This window comes from Acyrthosiphon pisum, chromosome A1 (assembly GCF_005508785.2).
Source record: "Acyrthosiphon pisum isolate AL4f chromosome A1, pea_aphid_22Mar2018_4r6ur, whole genome shotgun sequence".
NCBI lineage: Eukaryota > Metazoa > Arthropoda > Insecta > Hemiptera > Aphididae > Acyrthosiphon > Acyrthosiphon pisum.
In genome coordinates, this window is record NC_042494.1 from 30,075,142 (window position 1) to 30,097,314 (window position 22,173).

General features: G+C 27.9%; 1 protein-coding gene across 2 annotated transcripts in view; it reads left to right on the forward strand.

Annotated features, from left to right (window-relative positions):
* The window catches only part of LOC100569598, a 65,094-nt gene that overhangs the window by 40,111 nt on the left and 2,810 nt on the right, over positions 1 to 22,173 (forward strand). The window contains exons 2-6 of one of the 2 annotated variants that reach the window (XM_016801331.2): positions 1,071 to 1,241; positions 1,982 to 2,117; positions 6,386 to 6,525; positions 9,289 to 9,428; positions 11,359 to 11,571. In XM_016801331.2, coding sequence (XP_016656820.1) covers positions 1,193 to 1,241; positions 1,982 to 2,117; positions 6,386 to 6,525; positions 9,289 to 9,428; positions 11,359 to 11,571 — 678 coding nt within the window. In that variant the 5' untranslated portion in view covers positions 1,071 to 1,192. Of the gene's footprint in view, positions 1 to 1,070; positions 1,242 to 1,981; positions 2,118 to 6,379; positions 6,526 to 9,288; positions 9,429 to 11,358; positions 11,572 to 22,173 lie in introns of both variants that reach the window. The other variant, XM_016801329.2, reaches the window with a different exon arrangement.

The window sequence follows — 22,173 nt, forward strand, 5'->3', positions numbered from 1 at the left end:
TTACAACGAAGTCAGTAGATACGATAAAATATCTGAAAATTTACTTTCTCCTTCCTCCAATTCAAGCACTGCATATAAGGGAATTTTGTTTGCTCGTCAATGTATATAGGTAGTACGTTTTTTAAGTATTAATTCCTAGTTTTAACCCGAACATTTTTTTTCAATTTATATTTCACAAAAACCCCAATAGGAAGATTCTTCATTCTATGAATCATATCTTTTTTTGTCTCTTACACCATCATAATAACATAAATACAATAAGCTCAAAATAATATATTGTGTACCTTGTAATTGAATTTCATCATAAAAAAAAATAAGCTGATGTAATTATTTTACACAGCCTTGTTTTTGAAATGATTTGATAATTTTTTTTTTAATATAATAAAGCTACATTAATATCATATTTCCTGCACTTAGTTGGGTGAAGTTTAACAAGTTCCAAACACCCGATCTATATTTTGCTTTGTAGATAATATCACTTTCACTTACCCCGCATATTTGTTATTTTTCATAGTTTCACTGAAATAGATAGTGTAACAGTCAACGTACTCTATATAAAAACATATTTGTTAAAAATGTGTAAAGTTGTGTTAAAATTGAAGTGAAGTATAATATGATATTTGAATGTCTAGATAAGTGGTCTGAAAATGAAACACTAATAACTGAGACTGTATGTCTAAACATAAAATATGACAAAAATAATGGATATTTTTATCTTATTATTATTATTATAATTATATAAATAATTTATACACAATAACCTTAAAAACTATAAAACAATTTTTCACGTGCTTACAATGTTAAATTCTATTAATTTTTTATAAAATACAGTGAGTTCCGCTTAATGTGATCACTGCTTTATAGAATCAACCATTTATTGGAATCAAAAATGGAAATCCCAGACCAAATATAATATTGAAAAAAATATCCTTTATGGAATCAACTGGATAATAGAATCAAATGGCCTGAACCAATGTGATCACATTAAGCGGTACTCACTGTATTATTGGAAAAAAAAATAATGAAAATGTAATTCTTCTAATATGTATTAACTTTATTTTATATTTCAGAATATTGTAAATTGGGATAATGATTTTAAAATTATATTTTCTCAAAATCAATTTTAAATCATCGATTATTATGTATGATCGTCAACGAGAAGACAAATAAACATCAATATGAGTAGCTTAGTATGATACTGTGGCCGATTTTTTGCATACTATATGGATTTCAAACAGTGTGTAAGTATGTCATGATTTATTAAATAGTTAAGTTATTTAATCAAATTCAATAAATTGTAATATGCGTAAATTATTACACATTCCCCTTCTAATGTTCTACGCCGAAAATCAGCGGTTCAGGTTTATCTAAAAATTATCCAATTTTTATTAACAATTATTTGAAATGCAAAATGTAATGACTTACCTAATTTAATAATAATTATGTAAACGAATATTTAATAGCCTACATACACATTCACCAATACACTGTTTTAATTTTAGCACCAAATGCAATAATGAAAACATATAAATTAACAATTCTATTTTCACTCTGCACGACAGTGCATAAAGATTAATTTTTGAGACTTTAATTTTCCATGCTACCACACAACGGGAGAACTTATTATGTTATGAATAATATCTTCATAAATTAAAAATTATGTGTTTGGTCATTTTAATATTTTCGGTGAAAAAATGTCAGAAAAACGCATTGTGACGTGAAACAGTCAATTTAATGCGAATTTGATTATATAAAAAAATCGTTTAAATACACACATTCTATTATCATATATTATGTAAATCAAATAACCAAAAGTGTCAATGCCAGAAACTCAACTCATATACCACCAATATTAAGAACAATTATTCTGTATTGTTATAATATTATCAGTTTTATAAAAATACAAAATATATTTGCCCGTTGAATAACGAATAACAATAGAATAAAAACCATTTAATGAAATATATATTTGTATCCTCAGGGTGTATTTCTGCCAGCCAAGCTCCTGGTGACATCACGGTCATGTTCATAAGTCCGACCACTGTCAAAGTATCTTGGAAAATATCACTAATAGGTATTGAAAAATATGACGTCATGTACAAACCAACCAACGCCAGGTATGACTACCACTGTTTTAGATTTAGTGCCATTTGCACTATAATTTACAACATTAATTTTAATAATATTACCAGTGTACAAAATCTGATTCTATCATAGACATGTGAATGAGTTTTCATATATAATTAATTATATTATTTTACTTTTTTTTACTGTTATTAATATAAAGTTTTCCTGACATGGTCATATCAATTTTTTTTCCATTATACAAAAATAGATGCCTAACGATTTGATAAGTTTTTATAATAAAAATTAGATACAAGTGTTAATAGGCATGGTTATTATTTGTATTGTAATTGTTATTATATTAGAACATCGTGGGGTCTCGTTTGATCGAAAGTTGATTTATACTTAAGATTGTTATGTACGTTTAGATTGCAGATAGTTTAAATTCTGTGGAATGGCTTCGTTTCTAATAAACTCGGCGGAACTCACTTGTAATTAGCCTTAATAAATTTGGAAAACTTGAATTTTGATAATAGGTATATGCTTTGGGGAAGCATAAAGCACTATAAGGGTTGTAGAACTCGCTTGTAAAGATAGAGAGCATTTCACACATAGAAAAATAAATTAATAAATAATTAAATTTAAATTTTAGTTTCTTCAATAGGCTACTTCAGAATTAAGCTTAAAATGTATTTTCATTTTCCCTCTATAATGTAATTTTATCTACCCATATAAAGTGTTTCTACTAAATCTTTTCTAGGATTGTATGATAGGATTTAGATGGAATACCTATTTGACAAAAATTCCCTGTGGACTATGTTAAATCGAATAAGGACCCAAAATATAAAATTTTCCGTGGGTAAAATAATCTAAAATGATGCAAAATAAATAAATAAAATACAGTTTTTGTGTTTCATAATAATATTTAACTTTTAATCATACACATCGTTTAGTAATCACTAATTTTAAGAACAAAATGTAATAGGGTCTTACATTTTGCTTAATGTGTATTATAAAATGTATAATTTCGTACATGATTAAACATGTAAAAATTGTTCATGAGGTTGCTTATTAAAAAAAACTTATATAGGTATGTATAATTTTGAGCGATGTTAGCTTTAAAAATAATTGATTTAGTAGGCAGATGTTACAGTTTATGTAAATGAAAATGATAATGAATTTAATAGAAGAGAATCAAATGAAGTATAACAAGTTCAGTAATTTTTTTAATGTATTTTTACAAAGTTAAAAAACACAAAATAACAAAAACGTATATTTCTTTAGTTGTCAAGCTGAAATCTGCTTAGTAAAATTAAAAGAATTAAAGAAAATAAATAATATTATATGACTGTTATTTTTTTTTTAATTCTACCTAGATATTTAAATTTTAAACTAAATAAACATTGAAGATCCTTAATTTCATTAAACTATTGATTTATATCATATTTAACGCTCAATAATGTAACAACGCTTCACATCATATTAGTGTAACAACAAACATACTTTTATAGTTTTATCACTAAAAATACAAATATCCTAAAAAATCGTACACCACATTTCGTTCAAAATATTTTAATTTCATAACTGTTGTAGCAGCTAGAAGAAATTTTATAATATTAAAAGGATCCAAAAATTATGGTCCAGAAAGTCAAGCTGACATACCATGCAAGGTGACATTGAGGGACGGATTGGGGGAAGGGGCGTGCGAAGTGCTTTGCACGAAGTGCCTTTAACTTATCATTAATTTAGTCTGGTGGTAAAGGGGAAAGGGAGAGTTATTTAGGTGGCTAAGGTATTCGATCACGATTGGCTAAAATTTCACGATCCGGCTCTTGTGATGTTTTCTATTCAGTAACAAAATCAACGGTAGGCGCGAGTGGTAAAATAATTATTATAACTTTGGTACCGCACTACCACATCATGACAGTTATATAAAACTGTGAAATGTTTTGCATAATAAACAAATACTGAAACGTGATAGTAACGCACATTCATCTACGGGATATTTACTACTAATATCTGTGAGTTTTAATAATAATCATGAGATTATATTATTATATATATTATATTATTATTATATATTATTATCATATTTATAAGAGATTCTGCAAATCATATATATATATATATATTTGTTTGCCTTATGGGCGCCCGTAGGCGGTGTCGAGTGGACCAGAGTGTAAATACCCTGCTATTTTAGTTAATATTAATTGTTTTATCACTTGTATGTGTTTCTTTTCCTTTTATTCGTATGAATGTTCTAAATACGAAAAACCGGTATTTCGAATTTTAGTTATTGGGTCTATAACAGACTATATTCTTTAAAATACAAACAGACGGCAGACAACAATTAACTTTTTAATAACAAACAATAATTAACTATTATTTTTTTTATCATATAGGTACATTGGATGGCCGGATGGGTAACTGATTTTTATATTTCGTATTACCCGACTTTGCCCGTTAAAATTGAATTTTCAGACTGTGCTAATAGTGCGTCATCATGTGTGAAAAAATTGTGCTGTGCAAATCTACTAATTTCGACCCACATTTCAAATGGCATAACTATTTTTCCCTTACTATGTTTATAAGCTGAGTTATTGGCATGACATAAAAGTTCTTGTGCATTATTATAGATGTCATACCATTCGTGAGCTACCTATACATCTCAGTTATCGTACCATCGGCCAAACCTTTCGTCTCTAATAAACTTTTCTTGACCTATAGAATAAGTAAAACGTATCTACGTCCAATACATAATATGAACATGTTAGGAGTGGCTAAACTTTTTTTGATTAAATTTTACTGAGAGTATATTTTTTCCCTGAGATTGAAAAAAAAATTTAAAAAACCATGGTTACCAAACAATTTATTATTTTAATAATAATAACTTTTTCACTTTGTAAAAAAGCTTGAAAATGTAATGCGAAATTCCCTTTATAAATTTCATTAATGGAAGTTCAAAAATATTAAAGATACATAGGCGTGATTATTTTTGATATGCATTTAAAGTTCAAATTTCGAAAATTTTAAAACTATTTTTAGTTAGAAATTCGTAAAAGTTTCATTTCATAGCTATAGCCTATAACATCAGACATTTTAATAAAAGATTTCCAACAAGTTTGTCTACTTCTATCAAAAAAAAAATTCACCAGAAAGTTATGCTACTTATAAAGCCATAAGATATTTCCGATTTTTAATTTTTTTTTGGTAACTATTAAATTTGATTATTCATACGTATGCTAAGATGAGTGGATGACACAACGTCTCTGCTCAGAATCGTTTTTTGTATGCAATGATTTATCATTGAATTCAAATATAACAAACCCATTACAACGACATACTCGACATGCAGAGCGTACAGCAAAGCGGTTCACCTTTTATTTCTTGATTATTTTAAAAATGATTGAAAATGTCTACTTTCTTTCCACCCAAGTACAAATTAGATCCAATTTACTACCTACCAAAAAACTCCATTATGGTTTATGATTGGAGCATTCCACTAGAAAAATTGAGTCTAGACACAATAAAAAATAAAATTGCATTTTAAAATATACACATGATGGAAAAATCAATAAACCCTTTGCTCCACGTCAGATTCTTATGTACACCATTAGAGGAACTTTTGATTCTGCAGAAACGTGATGTTGTTTAAATGTTGAATCAAATAAGTAGGTTACACAAAAAACGTAAAAACAACGAAGACATTCAACAAGTAGTAATAATAATATATTATAGTCTATGGATTAAAAGAAATTGAACAAAATATTTACTTTTACACAGCGGGAGTTACATGTTGGGGGAAAATTTTCAAGTTTTGTAAATGTTGAAATCTGCTTGGTAAAAGTGGGACATAAGGAGACATTGTCTAAATAACAAAAATACTGAATAGGTAAACATTATAATTTTTCAGTTTTCTATAATATTATATAATATTTAAAAATCAATACTATTTTAATACAATATCAGTTACATGACCCTATTCAAATCCAATAATTTTATTTAACCATTTACCTAGAGACATTATTATCTATAATATAATTAGTTATAAAATAAAATAATAAATGAACTTCGTATTCCCTTAAAATTAAAAAATCCACAAATTACAATGCTTCACGTCAACGTAATTTTACGAACATGCAACTTTATAATTTTATCGAATAACTCCTTCCAACTGCCACCAGGTCACGATACCTATCATAATATAGTCACGTATATATAGGGACATTATATACAGTTATGGCCAGCCAACCACCATCGCGATTAAATATGTAACGATTTGTGTATTTGAGTGGGTGTTTTTGCCATTGGTCAGTTACAGGGTAGTAGCGGAGATAGCGGTCAATTCCGATTCCGTGACACTTGGTAACTTGATGCCAAATACACAATACCAAGTAACTGTGACAGCGTTCAAAGCCGGTCGCCGATTCCGTAGCAGACCAGTAATATTTAAAACACTTGGTAAGTTAGAACAAAATATAATGTTTGATGTTTGAAATAATACTATATTTAAGTAAATTGAATAATACACAATCACTCAAAGTACCAAGACATTACTTAAAACTAAAAGAATATTATTAGGGTAGACATGACGCTTTTTAAATAAAAAATAAAAATCGGCATAAAATTAAGACAATTACCTATCTTTTTAACTCTATTATAATATTATATCACTAGCTGCCCGCCCTTTTTCCGGAAGAAATTATTTTTTTATAATTTAATTTAAAAACATATGAATATTTTTTGGCTATACAAATAATATAATATAATTACATATTGTAGTTATTGTTATTACTAATTTCTGAAAATTACATACCCTACATTTTGAATTCAACCACTGGGAGTGGTAAATTTTATTTTTTTTATTATAGAATAGAGATAAAGTAGAAAAAAATGTAATAATAAATTATTTGTTCAATGAATAATATATCTTTCAAATGGAAAAATGCTAGTGCAAACAAATAAATAAATAATTAATAATGATAATAATAATAATAACAATAATAAATAAACAAACAAACTGGTTTCCTTCGTCTCCAAAATCAAGTTAAATTCTTATATATTGTTATTATTATATAGATTAAACGATTTTATTAATACCTCTGAAACGCTTTCGTATACCCTACACTATTACAATATTTGTACAATAGTAGTTTGTACCAATGTATATACTTTACAACATTTAAAAATGTTTAACTATTTAAATGTGTACTATAAGTATATAGTTGACTTGTATTTTGTATATCAACAAATTAAATTAATTGGTCATAAAATTAGCATATTAAGCTTTTTAACCTCAAACCATAATTTTATTTACTAAATTATGAAATTAACTAAGTATAAAGCCACATTTTTCCATAATAATCACAAGTCACAACTATTTAACATTGCTATATACAAATAAATTAAAATTATTGTTGACAAGTTATTATTGTTATTAAAACATAATTTTGTACATATTATGAAAACATAATGAATACATTTAGAAGAAACTATTTACCAAATTATAATATCAGATCAATGTTATTTATGTACCACTATATTATTATCAGAGGTCCAGAAAAATATTGTTTTTTAAACAAACTTAATTTATAAAATGTATTGCGTGTTATTATTCAAAACTTGTTATTAATTTTATTTTTATAAAAAAATCATTTTAACAAAAGATTAATATATAAAATAAATTACTAAGTAGATTTTATTATTATAATAATAATAATACAAATAAGACCAGTTAGAGTTTAAAATGAAAATATTTTTTTTTTTTTAATTTTGACAATAAAGGTTCTGTCAAACAGAAAGCATTATTTTCACGTCGCGTGATTTTGTAATTTGTTACAACGTGGTGTTATTCACGCGCGTGAAAACACTACGCCAACGAGCCATTTACCGCTTTAACGCACGTTATAATGCGTTCAGTTTGACAGAGCCTTAAGAATGTTTACCAACTCAATAGTTACAGGTTGAAGTCCGATATTTATCTTTTTTATATCAGCTAAATATATCTCTATTCTGAAACCAAAAAGTAATTAAAAGTCACTGTCCTATACTTTTTCACAGTTATTTTTTCTACATCCAATCTATAAATAATAATAATAATAATTCAGTATCAAATTCTAATTTTCATAATTATAATATTTGTAAAACAAACACAGAAGCACAGCCCTACCTATCCCCTAAAACCTAAAAGTAAAATTACAAATATGTACACTTTACAGATATATTATTGATTGATTGAAAATTACTATATTTATATTTTTTAACTCACCTTGAAGTTGGGTTAATTTTTTTTATTGAAAATTGTATTTCATAAACTAATAAAAATGTGGCTCGGCGCGGTGCAGTGGCTGAAATCAATCACGTGACGTGATTGAGAGTAAGCAACGGCCGTTGCCACTAGTTCTCGGATGGGTGATCACCCGGTTTCGTATTGCGCAAAAACCTTGCCACACATACACGTGTTCTTAACCAACCGTACCATTGTACCAACCTTACAGGCTAATGATATCAGTCGTCGAAGCTTTAAACCTAATAAAAAAAAAAACTAATAAAAATTATTTTAATATAAAACATATTATGTATAGATACAGTGTGGGGCCTATACTATTTTATGTAATATTCAATTTAGCTTTTCTTTAAACTTGCTGTTCTTAATTTAAAAATCTATACTAAGATAAATTATTCTTAATCTAAAAAATTACAAATTATATAAATGTATTATTATTACCGCCGCACCTGTTATTTTTTTATTGTATTGACTTAAATAATATCTATATTATTATGTTGCTAACTGGATAACCCAATTTTACCCGTGAAAAAATTTAACAATTAATATATGATATGGTAGGTATCTACCATATAGAGATATCTTGGTTTAAGTGTAACTCAGTTCATGGGTAAATTAGCATCGATTTACCTAGCTTTGTGAACTGTTAAGTATATTAATACATACCACCGTGTATACAAACTACAAATAATTTTTAAAAAACACCCTTCGTGGCTTTATTCAATATATCAAAACTTATTTTCCTTTAAAATTTTCTAGTAAGTAAGTACTATCAAAATTATGTGTTAACTTTTCAAATTGAAAAAAGCTAACTTTAAATTACTTGCCAAAAAGAATTTTTAATAGGCCTATCATCCAGTAAATGTATTATTGTTTATTCGATATAGTTTAACAAATGTTAAAAATTAATATTATTTTATCCAATACATTATTTTTAGATAAAGGTGTGTCGTGGCCAGATATTCAACATTCACAGATGAATACTAGTGGTGATGTTGATATATCACCACCGGATGTTGTAGGTGGTGTTGGACATTCAGTACCACCAGAAGGTTCTACTTCCCCTCCTTATGTACAGGTATTAAATTAATTCAACTTTTATTCTATATTGAGAAGTTTATAAAAATATGGAAATTATAAAAACATACCTATATTATATTTACGAGTACATTATCTATAATAATTATAACTGAAATAATAATTAGATAGTAATTTATACACAGTATAGCTAAGTATGTCATATACAAATACTGTTTACTGGAAATACCTAGTCATTTTTTCTGTATATAGAATAGATTAACTTCATGATGGTATAAAAGAATTGTATAAGTGATATAACATTTTCAAAGCATAAAATTAAGCTGATAAATAAACGTATACATAATAAATATGATATCCAGAGCTCGGAAGCTATAGCATTTACATATTTTTTTCCTTGGAAAATCTTAATACATCCTGAGTAAGATACAAATTCGTCTCACAATTCTGAATTCTATGGTATCGTAACGGATTTTTTTGCTAATTTATGGATATTTACAGTTTTTAGCACGTTTTTGCGATATATTTTAAGAGCTATTTTAGGTTCCAGATGCTCATATCTAGCCCAACACGAAAACACATGCAGAAGCTGTCTCAAACGAACATTAACCTTCAGAAATCGTCTCTATCATGTCGTTTAACTTCATCTTATTTATTTTATCATATCATCTTTCCTCTGTTCCAAATGCGTAGATAAATCGCTGAAGATGCTATTTCTCCCTAATCTATTCATCTTTAATATTTCCACACTTATAATTATCTTCATAATCAGTTCCTACAATTCGCTCATTAGTTTAATTTTCATTTATAATCATATTAATAACTACAATAATTGTAATCGTTCACATGGTTATATGATGTACTTCCGAGAGACAACAGTAATAAAAAAATTAAAGAGCTATTTTGTAGGTATATTTTAATATATGAATGTAACCCATCACATTTTACTGTATTTTTAGTTTAATTTTCAATATGAACGTATTACCTACGCCCTACAGGTTACAATCTATATCAATGAATATAAATTATTAAAATTTTGAACTTATAAGCACGAACTCTGCTAAATAAATATCATTAAAATAGTATGTATACCAGTTAAATATAAATATTTAGTTCTTTAATCATTATGGTATATTATAAGTATACAGAAGTTATCATAATAAAAAAAAATGTTATTCTTTGATATAAGTATTGTCTGAAACTGAAATAAACACGTATGCCTTTAAAACACCCTGCAAGATTGACAGTAGTTTTTAAATAGGTTTTTTGTGACCAGTGTCTCTTAGTTAGTACCACCCCGTTTGGGGATCAATTTTTCCTTTAACTCAATAGTTTTATATTTATTTTTTTAATGTATTTCCATAGGTAATAGAATATCACACTTCGTTATACGAGATGAGTAGTCTATTTGGGTAAATCAACATCATGGATAGATTTTGTTGGTTTATTTTATAAGTATTGTTCGTTAATTTAATGCACATATAGTAAATTTAAATAAGGTGAAATTATAATAAATCATATCAATATAACTATATAACAGGTGAATGCAATCTTAGATAATTGCGAGACGAGAATCAATAGTATTTATTGTTTATAGTAAAATTTAAGTTGTAGTTATTTAAAATGTACAAACAAATAATAATATAAATATTTATATAAATACAAAAGTTTTATGAAAATATACGCAGCACCTAACCATTAATCACATGAATTATGTAAATAATTGAGTGGTCTTTACATTTTCAAATGAATTTCAATAAGGTTTCTTATCACTTATTCAAAAATAAATCAACTTTACTAAAACCGTATTTTACGTTGATAAATTAACCCATCATCAGTGGTTTCAGTGTAAAATGTTAATAATATTAAGTAAAGACTATATACAATCAAAATAAGAATGTTCACAATAATATGATGTGGATATTGAAATACTACTACTCTACAAGTTTTAACTGTTTATGTTTATTTAGGTGCGAGGAATCGAAATTACTATAGTAGTACTGGTCTTAATGGTCTGGGTCGGCGCTATAATAATGTTTTTCAACCGATGGGGTAAAATTAGGATGCTTATACCATATCAACCAGACTATAAAGACACGCAACTCAAAGTGCCCGGAACAGGTGCATGTAATACGACCAACTCATGCCAAAACCCAACAGGACCAAGTTTTTGTTGTTCGCAGGTCAGTGTTATATTTTCTGTTTTAAAATACTAAATGCTCATTAAAATTGTGTGATGCACGTGAAAATATTTTGATTTTTGAACATTCTTTTCTTCTATTTACTATCGTTTATTTTTTTTTTAATCTATCAACCTAAATACAGTGACCCGAAACGTAATAGAAGTCGGGTGTCAACATAATGTAGTACAACGCGTAGCGTATAATGCATATTTTGTAGGATACCATTAGTCACCAGAGAGACTGGGGATCATGATATTTTTTAAGTAATTAACCGTATTATGTGGAAAGGAAAATAAAAATTCCAACAGGCCTTACCTTGTTGGTAATGTTGAATGGAGTGATATTATCAGATGTTGGATAGTCTTCAAAAAATAAATAAAATAAATATACAACTAAATAAAAAATGGAAAATTATTAAGGTACCTATACCTACTATTTAATGAGTTGTATTATACAAGAAAAATAATATGCTGAATTGGGGGACTGAGTGGCCGAGCGGACTAAGGCGTCGGTTGCGACGCGCACCGACGCCGGTTTAAAACCTCGGCTGCGGGCGGCATTTTTCTTCGGGAAAGTCAGTGTCCGGAGAGAAGTGCCGCCATCCCCCACCCGGGCATGACAGATACCTAAGGGCACCCACTAAAAAATCTGCCAAACTAACAAACACACGTGTTTAAATCTACAGTACCCTCCCCCACAGTTAAAAACTACCGAATGGCCTAAGTTGACGTGGGTTAATTAATAAAAAAAAAAAATATGCTGAATTCTAAACTTACTTACTGAATGATCAATGATCATAAAATTATAGTATTTTCTATGATATATAATATGGTTGACGATTTTTGTTATACATATATAGTATATACCTAAATATACTGACAAAAATATAATTTATCTTTCAAACAATTTATATAAAATAGTAGGTACATTTTTAATGGTAAAAAATGTAGATACGCATTTTTAAGAACTCGAAGAAAAAGAAACCTTATTGTACAAAAATGTGTGTATTTATTTTAAACTATGTAATACCATTGATTATACTATTATAACTTATTTAATAATATGCTGAAACATTTTAAATTCAATATATTAAAAAAACCTTATTTAGTATTCAATAATTGTCCAATTGCGATGTATTTTTTCTAAATCAATAAACCTTGACTGTTTACAAAATATTATAAATTCCATTCAACAAATACCACAACAATTGAATAGTAATAAGTTAAAACACAATTTTTCAACTAAATAAATACATTAAATAAATCATTAGAGCTTATGTCTTAAGAAATACAAGTATGAAGTAAATATATTTAAATGTAAGTTATAGATTAACTACAATACCTCAGTAATTTATCAGTGGCTTTTTTTTTAAATACCTAGTCATATTATGTTATAACTTAAAATAACAGTAAATTATGGGCGGTAACAACAGTAATTTCAGGAATCTAAAATCGTAATTTTATTTTTGATTCAATAATACATAATAATATTATATTTAAGTAAAATGTATTAGGCAGCAGCTATATATTTAATACATATTAACCGTAAAGTATACTGTATATTTAACTGAAATATTTTTCGTACGATGACATTTCATGACCAAACAACAACTAAAAAATTTATTTTACCAAGTATTTCTCGACTTATATTATTTTCTTGTGAAGATGAACAAATTTGACCAGATGTACCACTGGGTATTTTCACTGATATTATCCTTGTCCCTTGTTAGTGTCATAACCAGCTTTGGATATTAAGGTACACACGACGCTGTTATAAATATAGCTTGTGTTCGATCGTATACATAAGCTAAGATCGATACAATTTCATAATAACAACCTTGGCACTTTTGATGACAGTGAAATGTGATAATATATATGTATGATATTTTTGTATCATAAAGGTATTGTAGGAACAAGGGTTGACATCGTTTCGAAAAATGTGTGAGCAAATAACATTAGAAACGTCCGATACCCTTCCTGAAAAAAAACATCAAAACCAAAAGTAAAATTGATATTTATACTATCTACTCAAACCATTTTTATATTATAATATATAATCAAACAAAACTGTATTTTAAAATGTTCTTTTGGATCCATAATAATATAATACAAGATATTAATAACATTATTCGCTATGTCTGGCTATAACAATATCAGAAACTAATTTTTAGATTTTTTGACGGGGGAACTTATGTCAAACGAAGGGAACTTCCCAAAAAAATGTATCTTTGCCATATCTGCAAAATTCTTCTAAACACGCCTTTCATGAGACATTGATTTAAAATTCAATATTTGATGTACCTACACATTGAATGGAAGGCCCTTTATTCTATTGTATATAAACGTACACTATTTTAACATTACCTACCTGTTTGTTTTATTATCTTTACAACATTTTTAGTTTTGCATTTTATCATTTTATTCAAACTCAATTTATTACTGTAAAAATATAGTGAGGGACAAGAATACTATTACTACGATAATCAAATAAAAATTAAAATCCATAATTTATATCAAATACTCAGTATGCCGGCCGTTAAGTTTGTCCGTCGCAACTTTCGTTTCCACGGTTACCATTGTTGGCTTTATAAAATTATTATTCTCCTTGAGGTAAAATCCATGTGTGATTTAATTGAAACTAAATTAATTAATTACATTTATGCTGTCTACTATTCAATTACCTATATAACATGTTTTCTTTTGATGTATACCTATAAGGCTATAAATAGTCGTTCAAACTTAGAGGAAAGTTAATTTGAACATATCAAATTTTATTAAGCAATAGGACATAGTAAATCATTTTAAGATTATATTTAATTGTACACTCGCACATAAACCAGGAAATTAGTACGCTCATAATAATTTAGATTTTTCTTTGCGTTCTTTACGTTTTTAACTATACACTTTTGTAAGCTCAAGGTATATTTTGAATACGGCCCATTATTCAAATACCAAATTCATATTCATGTGTTAGATCATTCATTTCCCGTAAACGAAATCCATTATAATATGACTATAAGCTTTTTCGTTGCCAAATTACATCATATTCATTACTTTATTAGACATGTTTAATTGTGTCCATAAATATATTGTATTTCTGATGGCAATTTATTGTTTCGATTCAATAACTAATCAACTAACTTATATTTACATAATTATTAGAATTTCAGCTGTTAAAAGAATTTGTAGTAATTCAATAACAAATTCTTTGAAACAAACGTTATTGGTATTTTAGAAATCAGTCATTACCGAAGACAAACTTGGAGGGAGTGAGGGACTCATTATATAATAAGTAAATATTGTGTGTGATATGAAATATGTTCATATATATAATATGCATATAATTTTTATTTACGTATGACGTATGAATCATTATACTAATATGATTTAGTACCTATGTATATTCAGTATAAAGGTTATTAACATCTTATAAAAAGTTTGAAAATATATATTTAAAAAATATACCAATTATTTGCATCAGTAAGTCAGTCTAAAATCTGTAATTACTACTTATTAAACTTTATGATCGTTTTACCATTTTTTTTATATATATATATTTTTCCTAAATACGGTAACTTGTGGTTTTCATAATTTTCGTAAATTTAACGTTACTAATCAGAATTTGTATTGCTATGGTCTATGGAACTATAATGCAAATTAATTCTACTAGGTACTATATTCATTGTGTATGCGGATATACTGCAGTGGCACAAATAAGAGGTGGCTAAGCTCCAGCCACCAGGACAGAGCATTTCTAATTATAAGTATTTAATACAAGTACTCTTTAAACGACGTACATTTAATTTGAAAAAAAATCTGGTTGTTTAAACTCCATGAAAATGTTTCGTTTTATACCAAAGTGTATACATATGTACAGAGTGTAACTGAAATAGTGAAATAGCTAAACATTTTAATTAACCACCTATATTTGTAATAATTTAAATTTTTATCAACATAATATTTTTCTTAATTTTAATTAACTATAAACTATAATAATAATATAATATATTAATTAAAAATGTTATTAAATTAATTAATAAGAATACATTTTTTTTTATTATTATTATTATTATTATTAATTAACCCGTGACAACGTCTTAGACCACTGGGTGGTTTTTACTGTGGGGGAGGGTACTGTAAGTTTGAACACGTGTGTTTTGGTTTGGTGTTTTTGAGTTTGGAGTTAAATTATACACTTATACGTACGGCGTACGCAACACGCGGGGTCCACAATCAAGATTAAAAGAATTACAAAAACCTAACCTAACAATAACAATTAACAAAGCATTAGCTTCCATGGCCCGTAGCATGACAAATTAGATAGGTATCATCACAGTATTTTGATACGCATCCTCCACTCTTTACTTCACCTTTATCATAGTTCTTCACTTCTTATTGGCTGTCAATCATATAAATACATATATAACATAGAACAAAATCTACAAATGAGAAGTGGAGAACTACGATGTAAGCCGGAGGTGAAAGGGATGCGTATCTACTGCACAAAACTAGTACAACTGCAATGATACCTATCTAATTTGTTATGGCCCGTAGCATCTAGTTTCTTTATATAACTATGTGCCTTTTTTTATGTCTAGGATAATCTCGGAAATATCAAACAGATTCCAACGGTGTTTTTTTCAATTTAAACTGCACACTACAAAGCAGGTTATAAGCATAGTGTTATGGAGCCAAATCCTGTCCACGGCATATTGAGCAATAAAATAAAAAATCCCCAGTTGCGCCATCTGCCCAATAAAATACAATTTAAAAAAAAAAAATGTTTAAAACTTTTTTTAAGTCGGGTAATACAGCTAGAGAAATCGTCAATATTGTTTGGGTAATAACTTAATTTTTTCTTTTAGTTTTATAATAATGACTGGGTAGTGGGTACCAATAAAAAGTCTGTAAAAAAAATAACGATTTTCCATTGCACTCCACCATATGTTTGTTCATTTTTTGCCCATGTGAAGTCGGGTTGCACAGCTTGTATATAATAATGTGTATATAGGGAATATAAACAGGTTTTTTTTACGCAGGATGGAAGTGTGGAGGTCTGGAAGAGCTCATTCGACCCTTTCAGATAATACCGTTTAGTAGAGATGTACTCGTATTACCTTCGTTTATGTCGTTCTCTGTAAATTCGCAATAAGTGCTAAATGCTGAAACTGCATCAATGGTCTTACTTCATCTCGTTTTCTTAAACTTTTTGGACCAATTTGTTGAGTGGGTCACGGGAATTGAGTTGAAAACAAATGGACATAAGTCGGGATATTATTTACATACCTACAACTATTTCAACGAAAATCGAATATATTATGATGTTCATGGCACAAAGCAAGTCGGTCCAAAGAACTAGAGGGAACGCACTAAATTAAGACTTCGTAAATTGTTACAGTTTCAGCTCTTATACAGTCATATCGCATTTTGTTATATGAGCACGCGTAGTACGACTCTCTCCTAAACGGCATAATCTGACAGATCGTATGGACTTTTCCAGACCTCCCCTGTCTCCACTCACATCCTGCGTTGAGAAAAACCAGTTCAGTTTGACCTATAATTATCGTGACCCATCCTGTAACTTACGAATGTACATAGCTGTCAGCTCGTTCGATGACCTATAGTGTGTTTGTTGATGATGTATAAGTATAATAATTAATATATTACTGCAGTATTGGTTGGGGCGAATTCGATAGGTAGTCGTATTACTAAACCTAAATTCTTGCCCGCTGAATTAATTTTTTCCTTAGTGATAAAGAAAATTTGATATGATCATTTTAAATTATACGTATACCAAATATAATATTAATACCTTTAAATTATAGGTTAAAAACGCGTGTTCAATTGTACCCCGTAGAACGTTTCTATGATAGTGTGTATCGTGTATGTACACAATAGTCCTAGAGAACCGTGACATTTGAATCTTTAATTAAGAGTATCTGTGTTAGGGTAAATAATAAATTATCCTTAACAGCGTCAATATAGTAGTGCGATGAGACAAGAGTTTTATGTAAATAATATAAAGTTTAATTTTATAGGTTTCAACTTTCAGTTGAAATAAACACTGAGTGGCTAAAAAACTATACGACTTTACCTGTAACTTGTTAGACTAACTTGTACATTTGTTCAAATCACTAAAATATAAATCACAAGAGAAAAAAATAAGAATCATGTGGTGGTTTTCTGGAGAGTGCGTGTTTTAAAACTTTGAAACCTACGTTATTTATATCAAGTATAATTATTATTCCGTGAAAAATACCTAAAAACGAGAAATTCAATCATGTCGGTGTATTTTTATTTTTATTTAATATATTTTCATTGTAATCGTGTACAAGGAGTGTTTTACTTTTGACCCCCCCCCCCCTCCCCACCCCCATGAACCATCTATAGATCCGTTTTTCAACCAAAACTACTTACACTCAAAGTGGTTTTTTTTCTATAAAACGTGTCTTCAAACAGATAAAAATAAATGAAAACTTTAAAAAAAAAACTTATCAAAACATATTTATGTTACCTTAGGAGTTCCACGCACAAGCCACAAGATATTTTTTATGACACAAATAATTCTTAAAATGTGTAACATTTAGTTTATTCACCGGTAGCTTCAAATTAGACGTAAAAATTGAGTCCTTTAGCAACTGTTTATATTTTTAACAGCCTACAATAGAGGGAGGGGGGGGGCTTAAGTACTTTTGTAAAGTAGTGTCAAACAAACTTGATATTATACTATTATCTTAACAAAATAAAATGCATTTCATTTTTCTTTATTGGTCTCCAGTTCTGTATAATTTCGAAGTATCAGTATTGCATCTTTTATCATATCATCATTAGTCCAGTTTGTGACTTTGGCATTATTCTATAATGTACCTATAATAATTTATATTTTAATGATCACATTCAATAGATTATCACACAAGCGTATTGTTTGCTTTGACTCTAATACCAACACATTGCCCAATTTTCTAATATCAGATGTCAAAGCATATGAGTAATTAGTCAAGGTATTCTACTTTACTTCAGTTAGGTCTAAATTTAAGATTCTGAGCGGATCGAAGTATATATTGATTTTACAATGATGTGTGCTATTTCATACATAGTAGAAAGAATGCTTAGATTTTCATTTCAGCATCTTCTCTGTTAGGAAAATGAACCTAATTAGTACTTTAGAAACTTCTCAGTACTTTTCTAAAAAATCGAGAAAAAAAAATATTAAGAAAAAATGAGAATTTTTACATAAAATCAGTTTTCAACAAAATCGATTTTCTAGTTTGTTGTAATTCATAAACAAATAACCGTACATACTTGAAAATTTTCACCAAATGTTTATATTAAAATTTTGTATATTTAGTGTAATTTAAAAAATATGTTGACTTTGAGTTATTTATAGACGTTTGACATTTTCGATTTTTATTTCTAGATTTTTTCTTTACACCTATTAAAATTTCACTCGTCAAAAAGCATTACAATTTAATACAAGGTTCCTCATAAGTTTTCATCCAACACATGGGCACGATTTTTACACATGATTACATAAGAGGATTCAAAATTTAGAACTGAAACCAAAAAATCTAAAAAATATATAATTTTTTTATAGAAATTTTAAGTTTAAATTTGTATGAAATTAGATATTCAAACGAAGTATAATGATTTTAGTTATTTTGTTGTTTATGAAGTACCTCTACGGGGAGGCCTCTTCACTCTGTTATTTTCATGTCATTATTTTAGTTTACTTATTACTTAAGCTTATTGTTCAAACTTGTAACATATGTCAAAACAAAGAATTTTGAGAGTAAAAAATAGGTTATTTTGTTTAAATTTGAAACTTTTATCGTTTGTTATTATTATTATATTTTATAAGCACAATGACATTTCATTTTGAAATATAATTATTTCGCAAAAATGACTTCAACTAACCGTATTTTAATACATAGTAAAATAAATAACTATAATATACATATTATAAATATATCATAAAAATATAAATCAAAATATAAGTTGACAGATCGTCTTCGCTCAAAATATTTAATTATCAGTGGACAGTGATTACCAATAGTATTTATCATTGAATTCAAATTTAATACATACTTTACAGTGACTTTCTCAATGACAAGGTACACTTAACACCTATTTTACAAAAAAGCCGTAGGTACCTATTCTTTCTATTTTTTTAAATATTATGATTAAGTTGTCAAGGACCTAAAACAAATTAGTTATAGGTATGTATAAACAATTGAGAAAATGATTGTAACATCTTTTTCTTTATTACTATAGTAGTATACTTTTTAAGTAATTTTCTTTTATACTAAAAAACGAATCTTTATTGAAGACATCCAATTTTGGTAACCTCCTTGACTGTATGTTCAATATTAATGAGATAACTTTAGTAAATATACCGTTGATTGCTATTTGGTATCTACGGTGAGTGATGACTTTCACTTTAATTTGTATTTTCATCGATTGCCATACTATAAAATTATACTGATTAGTGATTACCCAATACTTTTGAAAATTGACATCACTAGTTGCATGTGCATGACTGCCCTTTCCAGCTTCGTTTCGCATGGCACTTATAGAACATGGTTGCTTATTTTTCCCGTGTGTTTTTCTGTTTTATTTTTACATATAACAGCAGAGCAGTTGCTGCATCTTGGACAATTGTTTCAAATATTCACCTCCGTCGCCGGACGTACATCCCAGAGACTGCACGTGTCGGTTTGCTTTGCTGCATAGAGCGGCGTCGTCCGAATAACCGTTAAGTATACATATGGTAAATGCCAAGACAAGAAATACCTACCTAATAATAATTGCGACACATCACCAGATACTGTGGTTTTCACGCGATCGTTGCGATTTGTATTTGATCGATTATTGGTTTTTATTTGTATATACAAGTACACATACGCAATATACAGTATAATATACAGTGAAACCTGTCTTAACAGACACCTGTATATATAGCGGACATCTATATCTCGCACGGACAATGGGGTTATGTCCCGGCAAAAAATTAGGTTATATTCCATTGCAAAAGGTAGAAAGCTGTCTATATAACGGAAATCTGTCAATTACGGACACTTTTGATGGTCACGCGTGGCTGTGGCTGTCCGTTATAAACAGGTTTCACTGTATTTATATTTTATATGCATAAATATTATACTTTTATATTGTATAAGACATATGCATTGTGTACTGTAAAATCTGCCAAGAATGACAGGGAAAGGGTTTTGAACAGAATTCGGTTTAATCGGACAACTTTATAGCATGATTAGGTAAATGTAATTGACAGATTTTACGGTTCATAGAATTACCATACTATCTACGCTAAAAGCACGGTGTTTATTTTTCATTTTAGTTGTAGATATCTTTTTATTTTTATTTTTATTTAGTTTGATAAAATAATGTATTTAGTGTTGATTGATAATTATAGTACCTAATTAATTACCTTGTAACTCTTTTAGGTATTAATAGTATGTATACACATTACCTAATTTATATCACAGATAAACGTATAACCATATCTCACATATAAGTAACATTTTGCGGTGAAATAAAATGTTCAACTTGGTTCCTACCTATATAAGTCAACATATCATTCATTGAAGCTTAAGGAGGTGTTTTAATTGAGCTACCAAAACTTTAGCAGGCTAAAGTAGTTCTGCGGTGTATTGAAATAGTGTGTGGTGATAGTATAATACAGTATAAAACAAACTTTTGTTGTAAAGTTTTCCATTGTGTTGCCAATACTATGATGGTGGTAACCGATAACTGAGATGACTTAAAATATATTGAAAATGTTTAATCGAAATGTATACTTTTTATTTTTTTTATTCTTCAAGAAGATAATGGACCCAAGAAACATACTCGAGTGAGGGTCGAATACTTTTGTGTTACATACTTAGGTATATAGTTACCTATATGGCTATACATATATAATACAATTATTTTCAGTATACTAAAGGTATACCTAATGCCTAATACTATAAGTAATAATTTTAGTAGTAATTAATTATTAAAAAACGCCTACTTATCAATCCTATTCTTTCTTATTATAAATGTATAACAACTTCTATCTGTTTATTTTAATAAAATTATTCATATTTTTAAATAAGAAGACTGATTTATAAAACTTCATAAACTAGGTACCTTATCCCCCAAATTAGTTTCTAAAACGACCAAAAAATCTAATGTGTAGGTAGTATAAAAGTATAAAATATATTGTCTGTTTAATATAAATAAAATTAGAGTTTTAAATAAAAACCAATATAATATTATCTAGATATGAATATGTGGTAGATATTCAAATATTAAATAACAATAATTACTTACCATGTAAATTATTATTTTTCAATTGGTAATCAAAATCTTATACCATGACATTTATAATCATATTTATTTATAGTTTGTATTTACTATTTCATCTACAATGTTTAAAATATTAAAATGCCTAAAATTGTATTAAAGTAAACAAATTGTTACTTTAAAATTTAGCTGGATTACTTAGTGAGTCATTTAAATGAAAACAAGGATACAACACAAGTCTCTTACTAATCAATTCTCAAACTGTTAAAATGGCTTTTTGCGTTTTCTAGACTCTTAGTTTTAA